The following is a 14105-nucleotide window of genomic DNA, read 5'->3' on the forward strand; positions in this document are numbered from 1 at the left end:
ACCTAACAATCATTGCAAATATCAACTCCTTATAAAGAGGTTTGTAACATTTATAGCATATATCACAAACAGACAATCATCTGACATCTCGACCTTTGGATCTCTGCTGAGGAACTCTGCAGGCTTCTGAACTTCTTAAATTAAATATGTTAGCTTTTTTTTAGCTTTGTGGTTTTACAGACATCCTAGTTAAGCACTTTAAACCACAGAGGATGTACAAAACCACCTGTCCATCTGAGGGAACTGTGTATGATGTATTTGGCAGACAATTTTATCTAAAGCAACTTACAAAGCAAATTTATTTCTTTAAATTGGAAAAGTATATGTGACCCTGGAACACAAAACCAGTCGTAGCCAATTTGTTGTTGGCTATTGTAGCAATATCAAACAACACAATGTATGGGTCAAAATTATAGATTTTTCTTTTATGCCAAAAATCATTAGGATATTAAGTAAAGATCAAATATTAAAGATTTCGTAAATTTCCTACCGTAAACTTTAAAGGTGATTTTCTCAATATTTAGATTTTTTTGCACCCTCAGACTCCAGATTTTCAAATATAGAGAGAAGTGAGAACTGTGAGACTGTAACAAACCATACATCAATAGAACATTAGAATATTACTGGTTTTGTGGTCCAGGGTCACCTATGGGCACCAAATATAGGACGTACAAATATAGGGGACCGTTCAAATTGTTTTTAAAATGTAGTGGAGTTGGAAATGTGTTGATAGAAGACTAAGAAAAGAGGTAATATTGTATATTACCGTAAAATACTGAGAAGCTCTTTTTTTGGTTTGTGTTCTCTGTGTTACATGGAAATTTATATGTACATGTGTACAGTTAAATGCAATTAAAAGATTTCAAAAACATTGCATTCAAGCTATACATTTATCCATTCCTGTATTATCTAGGAATTCATGACCTTGTCATTGCCAGCGCTGCATGCATTAAATACCGGCTACAATTTTGAGCACTAACCTGTGCAACTTTTACAGAGTTCTGAGTGGCACCTCCAGCATGATATTCAACCTTGAATTTCTTGACTATCTCCTCAAACCTAAAGTGCAAAAGAGAAACAGAAAAAGAAATGACATGAGACAAGAAATAAAAAACTGTATGCATACACAGAATTAAAAACAACAGGCATATACAGTAAGACTTTTGATGCAACAAGGGTGTTTTATTTTTAACACAGGCCTTGTCCAAAATACAAATCACAAGATCACCCAGTGGAGATGTATCGAGAACAGGAAACCTCAGACACTGTAAACAGGAAATAGAGGCCTTGTGCCGCAGGGCAGTGAGTCTTCTGAGAAAGTGTGCGTGTACTGTACTTCTGCACGCATCTCTCATAGTGTAGAAACGTGTGCGAATACACGCATACAAAAAACCACACAAAGACAACAAACAACCTGCCCCATGTCTGGACATTATTACAGAAAAAAGCATCCACCACAAACCTGTCTGTGCAACAGATTTTAACAGCATGCAAATAGTCTGAGTCACTGAAGGACGTGACCTCCCATGGCCTCTGCAGTCCAAACACAAGCATCATCAAAACCACACACCCACCAAGCTCCTTTCCACACAACACTGATGTCTGAAGCTGATGTCTGCTAACAGCTAACGCTCACGTGTATACGTGTGCACATGTAAACAAAAGATGAAGTGTATGAAGAATATTTATCCAGTATTGAAGTACCGTGTGACATGCTGAAATGATGACAAACACTGTTACACTGATATTAAACAATATTTTCATGCAGTGAATCCGGAAGCAGCTGCTGCTATAAGAAGTAGGACTCTTCTGTGCTCCAATTGAACATTTTGATTAAAAACTCCAGGTGGATTTGAAAAAAACTGCTGACAGATTTCAAATATATTTCTGTGCTGATACCTACAGTAACATGCTGTTCACATACAGTTGAGGTCAAATGTTTACTTCCCCCTTTCAGAATCTGTAAAATGTTGCTTAGGGATCATACAAAATGCATGTTATTGTTTATTTAGTACTGACCTGAATAAGATATTTCACGTAAAGGATGCTGAATTGCTGAATTTATTTAAAATGAAAGGTTCTTAATACTGTGTTGTTACCTGAATGATCCACAGCTGTGTTTTTTTAGTGATAGTTGTTCATGAGTCCCTTTTTTGTCCTGAACAGTTACAACAACTGTCTGCTGTTCTTCAGAAAAATCTTTCAGGTCACACAAATTCTTTGGTTTTCCACCATTTTTGTAGCCTGGAAAAATCCAGACCCTAATCTATTAAGATTAAGGGTCTGGGATCGAGCAATGAAAACTGCCTAACTCGAGGGGCGGCACCAAGCATGCATTTGAAACTCTAACTGCACGCAATTGGATAACGACACGACCAATCACAACAATACACGCTTAGCTACCAGCAGAGCTAAATGATGTTTCATTAACAAAGTTCGGGAAAAGCGCGTCAGATGCTTAGCGTAAACATCACAAGTCAATCAGCGCCATAGGTTTAAATACAGCTGACTCACCTCAATTCACTCGATGGTTTATCAGTAAACCTCCACCACCCCATCTCATCACTCCGAGTTCTCGCTACTCCTATTGGGGGGTAACGTACTCTGCGTTCGGGCCACTCCCGAGCTCGGAGCCCTTCACCGGACAGCACGCCAAACATGCACTACTATTCTCCGGCTAATTATATGTAAGCGTGAACTCGTGAACTGATAGATTAAACTCTTGCCGTATCCAGTCGGCAAAACAGCAAAAACGTCCTTCTTGCAAAGGAACGATTCGAGTTTTCGGTTTTCTGTTCCTCTTTTATATGGAAAGCCAAGTCTAACTCGTTCATTGTAGCGGCCAAAGCCGTTTCAAACAACTTGTTCATCTGTAGCGACAGCGATCTTTCAAAGTTTACTATATGATTCGGACGTCGCAGTGCTGTCATCATGAGCTTAGCTCGCCTCTGTCCCGCCTACATCAGATACACCGATTTGATTGGTTCCCACAATTGCTTATGTATTGCAGTAACCTGCATCATTGCTCGATGCCAGAGTGTCTTGCAGAGACAATTCAAATTGTGCTCTCGCGAGACCTCTGGATTTCCAGGGTACCATTTTTGTGTATTTGAACCCTTTCCAACAATGACTGTATAGTTTTGAAATCCATCTTTTCACACTGAGGACAACTAAGTCACTTATATGCAACTATTACAGAAGGTTCAAAGGCTCACTGATGCTCCAGAAAGGAAAAACCATGCATTAAGAGGTGGGGGTGAAAACTTTTGGAATTTGAACATCAGGGTAAATGTAACTTATTTTGTCCTCTTGGAAACATGTAAGTATCTTCTGCAGCCTCTGAAGGGCAGTACTAAATGAAAAAAAAAAAATAGGATATTCAGGCAAAATAAGAAAAATGTACACATCTCCATTCATTCAAAAGTTTACACCCCCAGCTCTTAATGCATCGTGTTTCCTTCTGGAGCGTCAGTGAGCGTTTGAACCTTCTGTAATAGTTGCATATGAGGCCCCCAGTTGTCCTCAGTGTGAAAAGATGGATCTCACATGGATGCTGGAAAAACAAAGAATTTGTGGGACCTGAAGGATTTTTTTCAAAGGAGAGCAGGCAGTTCAACTGTTCAGGACAAACAAGGGATTCAAGAACAACTATCACTAAACAAAAACACACACACACACACACACACACAGCTGTGGATCATTCAGGTAACTACACAGTATTAAGAATCAAGGGGATGTAAACTTTTGAACAAGGTAATTTTTATAAATTCAATTTTTTTTTTCTTGTGGACTATATGTAAACACCTTTTATGTGAAATATCTTATTCAGGTCAGCGCTAAATAAACAATAACATGCATTTTGTATGATTCCTCTTATTTTTGTAAACTAATTAACATTTTGCAGATTCTTAAAGGAGGGTGTAAACTTTTGACCTCATTTGTACATTAATATATAAACAAAATAAGAATAAAATCTAGTAAAAGTAAATTGTAGTCTTTTATAAAAACATAATACTATGTAAAAAAAAAGTGCTATATAGACATATGGATTGTCACATTAACAATAAAAACTATAAAAAAGGCTCATTACATTTGTGCTCAAACTAAAATGTTAAGTTGTGTTTGTGTACAAGCTTATAATAATATCCAGTTTCACATTTCCCAAAGAAAATGTGAGTGCAGTGGTGTTGTGAGTGGTTGCCAAAGCATTGCTATGTGGTTGCTAGTGTGTTTTGGGTGGTCGCTTAGTGGCATGAGTCAAAAAAGCTAGGTCACCAAATCTCCCTGATATTTAGACTGTAGATGTGGCTTATTTGAAGAAAAGTTCACCCAAAAATGAAAATTGTGTCAATAATTACTCACCCTCATGTCGTTCCAAACCGTAAGAACTTTGTTCATCTTCAAAACAAAAATGCAGATATTTTTGATGAATTCCGAAAGCTTTCAGACCCTGAACACGCAAAGAAGAGATGAAAGTACTGAAAGTCATTATTTTGGTTTTCTTTGCGCAAAAAAGTATTCTCGTAGCTTCATAATATTACAGTTGAACCACCGATGTCACATGGACTATTTTATCAATGTCCTTACTACCTTTCTGGGCCTTCAACATGTCAGTCGCATTGCTGTCTACGCAGGGTCAGAAAGCTTTTGGATTTCATCAAAAACATCTTAATTTGTATTCCGAAGATGAACAAAAATCTCACCGGTTTGGAATGAAATGAGGGGGAGTAATTAATGACAGAAACATTTGTGGGTAAACTATCCCTTTCGCAAGCAATATTCAATATAGCAAAATTAAATAAAGTGTTTTGGCTGGAATCACTATCATTAACAAGGTCTAGTTGTTTTCACACATACTAGCCACCTTAACTAGGTGTGGCTCTCAGTGACACAATTCGTGTTCCCATGAACTCAGAGCGAAGCGATGACGGCAGTGATGTACTGTGCCCACAGAGACACAGGCGCACAAAAGCCGCACTGCACAGTGCCTCATGAAAAGCTTATCATGTTCCATTAGAAGAGAGTGGCCTTCGGGCACTGAATGGGCCACCCCTGGCTCCCAGCACTTCCTCTGGGAGGAGGGTCAGCTCTCCCACGGATCTGTCACTCCTCTTGTGACACTGTCAGAGGGGAAAAGCCCATCAAGCAACACTTCATATCCAGCCAAGGAGCAGGAAGAAGCAGCGGGGGGCCGGCTTCAGTGAGGAGGGATCTCACATAACTACACATTTAAGTACTTCCTTTAGCAACAGGAGCTCTGCACGCTTGGCAACAAAAGGCTCAGGCTGGAGATGGCTGGCATGTTGAGGCTCTTCAAGATGCTGGCCGACAACAAATGCACCGGTTTCTCACTCCAGCTCGTCTTCAGCCTTTTGAAGCTTTTGTAAACAGTGGAGTGACACCTCCTGAGAGCATAATCACGTGCGTCTTCCTCGTGTGTGCCTGTGAGAAATGCCTCTTAAAGGGACCGCTCCCCTAAAAATGAAAACTGTCTTAATTGAATCACCTACATGCCATTACGATTTTATTAAGGACTTGAGACAAAGTCCAAGCTAATTGTTTATATATATAAAATTCAAGAGTCAAACACTTCATAGAAGTGTCACCACTGCGAAGCTCCAAAATGTACAACCATTTATTTAATTCATAAATTATGTCATGTAAGCACCTATGGTTATTTAAAAAAAAAAAGGATAGGGTAAAATCTGGTTTAAAATGTATTAACATTTAAATGAAACAAATTAATAGACATATTTAAAAGGAGATATAGACACAATTTCAATAAAGAAAGAAAATCTATGTAAAGATTTTTAGAATTTTTTTATGATTAAAAAAAGTTTTTTGAAATCTACATCACAATTTAAAATTGCATTTTCAAAGCATTATTGTCACCATCAAAAATGTGCAGTCACTACCGAAACATGGGATGTTTTGTCAAAAATAAAATGTACTGAATTATCAACTAAGATGTTATGATAGTTCTTGGTTTAAGGTATATTCAAACTAATGAAACTTAACTTTAAAATCAGCATGATCAACTTTTCAAAAAAGTTTTTGGACACTTTAAATCTACACTACAATTTAAAAAGTTGGGGTCAATAAGATTTCATAAGACATTAAAATGTAGGATGCAGTAAAATAAAGATTTTTATTTTAAATAAATGTTGTTTTGAACTTTTCATTCTTTAAAGAATCCTGAAAAATCACAATTTCCACAAAATTATTAAGCAGCACAACTGTTTTCAACAATGAGCAGCAAATCAACATATTAGAACGATTTCTGAAGGATCATGTGACACTGAAATCTGGAGTAAGGCTGATGATACACAGGGCAACTTTGAGCAATTTAATCGGGCAACTTTTTTTTAGCAATGTTGCTTGGGCACTTTCCCATTGAGAATAGGTAACAAATTTCTATGAATAATTTAGATCAGTCGTGGGCTTTATATCTCACCTGGGTGCCCATTGACGGAAACATTTGCCAAAGTTGCCTGGCACCATTGCTCAAAAAGTTGCCCAGTGTATCATCAGCATAAGGATGAAATAAGTTACTTTTTAAAATATTTTAACATAGAAAACAAAATTGTAAAAATAGTTCACTATATTACTGTTTTACTGTATTTCAAATAAATGCAGCTTTGGAGACAAAAGACTTATTTAAAAAAAAAATCTCCAAACTTTTTAACTTTACCACAAAAGTTGTTTAGACTACAAAAATGGTGCCACAAAAGTTTAGACTACAAAAATGGTGCTTTGACATTATTACGCGGATCACTGTTGGTTCTTGCATGTCTTGTTCTAAAACATATGACCTTGGACCACAAAACACAGGTTTATTTGTAACAATAGCCAAAAATACATTGTATGGGTCAAAATTCTGCCTTTTTCTTTTATGGCAAAAATCATTAGGATTTTATGTTAAGATCATGTTCCATGAAGATAGTTTGCAAATTTTCTACCATAAATATATCAAAACATAATTTTTGATTAGGAATATGCATTGCTAAGAGCTTCATTTGATCAACTTTAAAGGCGATTTTCTCAATATTTTCTTTCTTCTTTTTTATAGTTGTATCTCAGCCAAATATTTTACTATCCTAACATCAAAAAAAAAAAAAAAGTTTATTTATTCAGCTTTCAGATCTCAATTTCAAAAAATTGGCCCTTATGACTAGTTTTGTGGTCCAGGGTCACATGTTATGTCAGTGTACCTAAAAAAGCTATTATATCACCGCAGACAAACTGGAAATATATAGCAAGATTTTTGGACATTTTGGAGCAATTATTAATCCTCTTCCACTTTCATTGTTATTAAAAGACATGCTCAAACATTCTGCTTAACATCTCATTTTGTGTTTCACAAAAAAAAAAAAAAAGAAATTCCATGTTTGTAATGAACTATCCCTTTAAACCTGAGGTGCAATAAAAAAAAAGTGGAAAAAAGCAAAATGCTAAGCATTCGACAGAAAAGAACCAAAAGGAGATTTCTGTTTCACACGGCAAACACAGTTCACTGAAGTTTACTCAACCATGCTGTCCGTTTACAAACATCTTGGTATCAGGTCGTAACAATTAAAGCGATTTTCCAACATTCCCGTGCAGCCTGGGTCAGGGCTGAGTGCAGAGGCCGTCAGCGCCCCCTGTCTGGAGCACGGGACCCTGAACTCTTCATAGCGTGGGAACAATATACACACTTCCTCGGCCTAGAGAAAAAAAATACTAACCATTCTGACCACAGTGCGTGGGACTGAGCTAAGCAAGTCAAACCACGAGCATACGCACACACAAACACATTACCCTTTTACACACATATGCACACAGGAAAAAAAAATCTTGCACTCTGTGCCCAGCGCTTCACTGGAGAACACATCTTAGTTACGGCCTGAAATGGGTCAGGAGAAGAACTCTGGATGGGAGATTTGCCACAACGCCTCAGTGTAGGGTTACAGAGAGCACTCACACACACACACACACACACACACACACAGATACATACACCCCCCTTAATGCACACACATGCACAGAGAAAACTCACAATAAGAATAATAAAAGAGGTAAGGAACATACATGTGAGCATTATTGATTGAAAAAGGCGCTATTCAGAAGTGTTTACTACCTCAGCAAAGAAAAAAAAGCAGTCTACCTCACAGCAAGAAGTTGCAGCACCCATGCTCAATATTGACGGCGGTTTTATTTACTGTATTGTAGCTTGACTGGAAGCAGCTGATGTGGCTACATAGGCAATTCACACAAACAAACAGTGAGCCTGCGGGGAGAGGCAGGGACTGTTCATCAATGGCCACAGGCAAACACTGCTCTACACACAGCCTTGTGTCTAGGCACTCCACGAACAACATCAAAGCAGCACTCCAGTCAGATTGTGGAAAACACAATCAATTGTGAGAAGCCTCTTATTTCAGAAATGTAAATTGGGCGGCTGGAGAGTGGTGACAAAGAGAGTAAGTGGTACAGTGGGAGGTGGTGTGAATCTACGAGCGGAAACGGGTTTGAAGTTAGGCGCAGTTGTTGCACCTAGGGGGAGAATGTTATATTAAAAGTACTGAATATATCCGGTACCTTATATAGACAATTCTATGGTACATATCAAGCTTAAAAAACCCTCTATGGACACATTGATGATACTGTACAAATGCCATTGGCTAGCCTTTTTTTTCTTTTTAAACAAACATTTAAAGTGTTTTATTTTATTATATATTGTATTGATCTTATTCCTTTTAACTGTGATAAACATAACTGAAACTTGGCAACCAAGTGAACGTAGGAATTCAAATGAATTTTGCACAGATGTACACACCTAAAATGAACATAAAATGAAAACAAACAAACAACAAAATCATCTATATCTCTCAGTGGCGTTTCGTCTATATACGCTGACATTCCATCCATACACCCAGGCCACAACCCTGATTATAAGGAAACCTTTTGGGAAAAGGCTTTTTGAAAACCAAATTGTGTGTTTTATTAAGGAAATTTGTTTATATATATTTTTCCTATTTTAATTTTTGTTTTGAAAATATGGTAAACACTGGTAAAACATACCAACAATCACATTTAAAAATATATACTTTTTGATATACCAAAGAAATAGCAGGTAGCCCATCTGAATAATATTACTTTTTCCAAGTAACTAGTAAAGTAATGCATTACTTTTTAATTGACAAGAAAACATTTTACTTTTTCAAATAAGTAACGGCAGTTACTTTCACCCAATTTACTGATTAAAAGCTCTCCTGTCCCCGTGTTGAGAGAAATTGTGTGTAAAATGTTACTTTAGTTCTAGAATAAATGTGAACATGAATTAACTCATCTCACTCACAAAAAAAATGGTTAAAGTATTCCTCAAAATGAATAAAAACAGTGAAATTCAATGCAAACCTGCAATCCTTAAATTTGTTAAATAATACAAATATCTTAATAACACAAGTTATTTTCACCATTTACAGGGGGTAGTCGTGATTTTGTTGCCGTCCGAATACAGAATGCCTGTGTTTATCTCTTACCACCTGCGTAAAAATGTCTGACCGAATTACCAACTTTTTTTTTTTTACAAACACCAAGGTTCTGTGGTAATTTAATTGCCATCCGAATATACATCTTCGAGTTTACAAGAAGAAATCAATTCAAAATTCAATGTTTAATACAGGGCTCTGAACTAGTTCAAGGAACGAAAACGAAAATCAGAAACAAACTAAATTTTGACAGGTACAGAACCAGAAACAGAAATGAAATCTAATTTTACTTTTCTGAACAGAATCGAAAATTTGAAATGGCAATGAACCAGTTAATAATGTTATTTTATTGTTCCATTTATTATTTGAAATTTGCTGTCAATCAATCATGAATTCACAAGTAGTAAGGCCTATGCAAATGTGAGCTGACGCGTTCAACAATTACCAAGCAATACTTAATTTTGTTCAGTCTGTGGTGTAAAAAGGTCGCATTAGCAATTAAAGAAAAAACACTTAAGCAAAACATAGTTCAGTTAAAGGAACACTCCACTTTTTTTGGAAATATGCTCATTCTCCAACTCCCCCCCAAGTTAATAAGTTGAGTTTTACCGTTTTGAAATCCATTCAGCCGTTCTCCTGTTCTGGCGATATCACTTTTAGCATAGCTTAGCATAGATCATTGAATCCTATTAGACCAATAGAATCGCGTTCAAAAATGACCAACGAGTTTCGATATTTGTCCCATTTAAAACTTGACTCTTCTGAAGTTATATTGTGTACTAATACTTCCCGGCAGAAAATGGAAAGCTGTGATTTTCTAGGCCGATAAGATTAGGAACTACACTCCCATTCCGGCGTAATAGTCAAGGAAGTTTGCTGCCGTAATATGGATGCAGCAGGCGCAGTAATATCACGCAGCGCCTGAAATTAGTTCCCAGCTAAGTTAGCATTTGCACATGTGCTGCATGATATTACTGCGCCTGCTTCAGCCATGTTACGGCAGCAAACTTCCTTGACTATTACGCCGGAATGGGAGTGTAGTTCCTAATCTTATCGGCCTAGAAAATCACAGCTTTACATTTTCCGCCGGTCTTAGTACACGATATAACTTCAGAAGAGTCAAGTTTTAAACAGGACAAATATCGAAACTCATTGGTCATTTTTGAAGGCGATGCTATTGGTCTAATAAGATTCAATGATCAATGCTAAGCTATGCTAAAAGTACTATCGCCAGAACAGAAGAACAGCTGAATGGATTTCAAACCGGTAAAACTCAACTTATTAACTCGAGGGGAGTTGGAAAATTAGCCTATTTCCAAAAAAAGTGGAGTGTTCCTTTAAAGTGTCGAAATATTTTTTGGTTACAAATTTTTTAAAGTGCCCCTATTATGCCATTTTAAAGGTAGTTAATATTGTTGTAATAGTCTCTTAAAACAGGTTTGCATGTATGCAAGTTCAAAAAACACTTTAGTTTTCTCCAAAATTAGATTTATTTTTACCCCGTTTCTAATTGATTCGTAAACGACTCGTGTGAAGCAGTTCGAAGAATCAGTCTCTCTAAACCCCTCCTTTCAGTGAGCCCTCACTGCTGTGATTGGTCAGATGGTGCAGTCCTTTTGGATTGGTCTACCGCTTCAGCGCAAAACGAAACGCCCATTGGCATAACTGAATGACAGCTGCGGAGACCTGTTAATGCATAGAAAAGATAGCCTCGATTTTACCGTATCAATTCGAGCCGGAGTCTGACGATGAAACGGTTGAAGTGACACATCTACAAGAAACTGTTTTGCAAGCACGACTGGAGCAGGACGTTTCTCAGTGGTTGCCATATGTTAACTGTGGAAAGTGCTTGCAATTTGCTTTTGTAAGCGAACCGGGCACACCTCTACGTTGTGAACTTCAACACTGTACAATCCATAACACTGCGTTAAGCCATCGTTTATCATTATCATTACTTAAACTAATAAGGCAGACAGACAGTCAAGCTGCAATCACAATTTTTAGACTACATTGCACTCACAGCTGAACCACAGAACTACAGAAACGCAAGTTAGCCGGTTACCAAGACATGTGCGGGGTTGTTACACACCAACGTACACAAAGACGTATTTTGAACGATCGCTAGAAAATACAATTATTAATCATACTTACAGGTAGAAGTTCAGAGGAGCAAGCCGGTCCAAATAAACTGGGCACTGATCCATTTTTTAAAACCAAGCGTTTGGTGAATCTTGCTTTGTAACGTTACTCCCCAAGATTGGAAAAGCAGTCATCAGTAAAATGACGCGAACACAAAACAAGATTGGAATTGTACTGCTGAGGTGTTGTTGAAAAAATTAATGTTAACCACTCATTCTTGGTAGTTTCATCTTTCGGAAGGGCATATAAAACAAATTCACTCTCACAGCGCAGGGCGTCTTCTTGACATGATGTAATCCACGTGAAAATGGTAGGCCTACTGTTTGTGGGCGGGCAAGTTGTTCGCGAAATTGAACGTGGGCGGACATTACGCAAATGTGTAGCTCGTGACGTGTGGCCGTTACAGAAAAAAGATTCGAATTGCTGACGACTCGTTTAGGCGAATGTGAGCCGACTCTTTTTTTTGTTAGACAAAAACTTTATTTATAGTGCACTGTCGGCGTCACAACTTTGCAGATAGTTTATGTTCACATACAGCTACATGACACACTACATGAAATATCATATTTGAAAAGGCAGACGGAGGTCCTGAAGAGGGATTTCGGGAGCCTGATCGAGACGGTACGCAGCACAGCGCCCGCGTCGAAGATCATCGTGTCAGGACCGCTTCCCACGTATCGACGTGGACACGAAAGGTTCAGTAGACTTTTTGCGCTAAATGAATGGTTGTTGTCATGGTGTAAAGAACAGAAACTGCTCTTTGTTAATAATTGGAATCTTTTCTGGGAGCGCCCTAGGCTTTACCGCGCTGATGGCCTGCACCCCAGCAGAGTCGGAGCAGAACTGCTGTCGGACAACATCTCCAGGACGCTGCGCTCCATTTGACTAGTAAGCAATTCTTCAAATAGTTGCGATGATGGCTTTTGTTATGCACATTTAAACGATAGTACTGGTGCTGTCCAATCTATAAAGACTGTGTCTGTTCCTCGAATAGTGAGGTCAAAACAAAAATTTAATGCAGGATCTAGAAAAAATCTAATCGTGATTAAACCAGAAAAATGCACAATAAATGAACAAAAACAATTTTTAAAGCTTGGGCTCCTAAATATTAGATCACTCGCACCCAAAGCACTTATTGTAAATGAAATAATCACAGATAATAGTTTTGATGTACTCTGCTTGACTGAAACTTGGCTAAAACCAAATGATTTTATTGGTCTGAATGAGTCTACTCCACCAAACTACTGTTATAAGCATGAGCCCCGTCAGATCGGTCGTGGCGGTGGTGTTGCAACAATTTATAGTGATATTTTCAATGTTACTCAGAAAACAGGGTACAGGTTTAATTCATTTGAAGTACTCCTACTTAATGTTACTCTGTCAGATATGCAAAATAAATCTCTCCTATCACTTGCTCTGGCTACTGTGTATAGACCTCCAGGGACGTATACAGATTTCCTAAAAGAATTTGCAGATTTCCTTTCTGACCTATTGGTTAATTTTGATAAAGCATTAATTGTTGGAGATTTTAACATTCATGTTGATAATGCAAATGATGCGTTAGGACTTGCGTTTACTGACCTGTTAAACTCTTTTGGAGTCAAACAAAACGTCACTGGGCCCACTCATCGTTTTAATCATACACTAGATCTAATTATATCGCACGGACTTGATCTTACTGATATAGATATCGTACCTCAAAGCGATGATGTTACCGATCATTTCCTCGTATCGTGCATGCTGCGTTCCACTGATGTTAACTATATAGCTCCGCGCTATCGTCTGGGCAGAACTATTGTTCCTGCTACCAAAGATAGATTCGCAAATAACCTGCCTGATTTATCTCAACTGCTCTGTGCACCCATAAATAAACATGAACTAGACAAAATGACTAGTAACATAGGCACTATCTTCTCTAATACATTAGAATCTGTTGCACCAATCAAGCTAAAAAAGGTTAGAGAAAAACGTACTGCGCCATGGTACAACAGTAATACCCATTCTCTAAAAAAAGAAACTCGTAATCTTGAGCGTAAATGGAGAAAAACTAACTTAGAAGTTTTTAAAATTGCATGGAAAAACAGTATGTCCAGCTATAGACGGGCTTTAAAAGCTGCTAGAGCCGAGTATATCCACCAACTCATAGAAAAAAACCAAAACAATCCAAGGTTTTTATTTAGCACAGTGGCTAGATTAACAAATAACCAAACACCTCCTGACCTGAATATTCCTGCACAGTTTAATAGTAATGTCTTTATGAATTTCTTTACTGATAAAATAGACAACATTAGAAATACAATAACAAATATAGTTACTACTGCAACTGATACTTCAACATTAGTCATTACACCGGAAGAAAAACTGCAGTGCTTTACAACTATAGAACAGAAAGAATTAAATAAACTTATCACCACATCTAAACCAACAACATGCCTATTAGATCCTGTACCCACTAAATTACTAAAAGAGTTGTTACCTGTAGCAGAAGTACCGCTT

At 37.6% G+C, this 14105-nt stretch overlaps 1 protein-coding gene across 1 annotated transcript in view; it reads right to left on the reverse strand.

Moving 5' to 3' along the window:
- LOC141325907 (adenosine kinase-like) overlaps nt 1-14105 on the reverse strand; it is a 103638-nt gene that overhangs the window by 52299 nt on the left and 37234 nt on the right. Inside the window, exon 5 of the mRNA XM_073834632.1 lies at nt 981-1059. Within this exon, the coding sequence (XP_073690733.1) occupies nt 981-1059 (79 nt within the window). The remainder of the gene's footprint in view (nt 1-980; nt 1060-14105) is intronic.

Source organism: Garra rufa, chromosome 2, assembly GCF_049309525.1.
Source record: "Garra rufa chromosome 2, GarRuf1.0, whole genome shotgun sequence".
Lineage (NCBI taxonomy): Eukaryota > Metazoa > Chordata > Actinopteri > Cypriniformes > Cyprinidae > Garra > Garra rufa.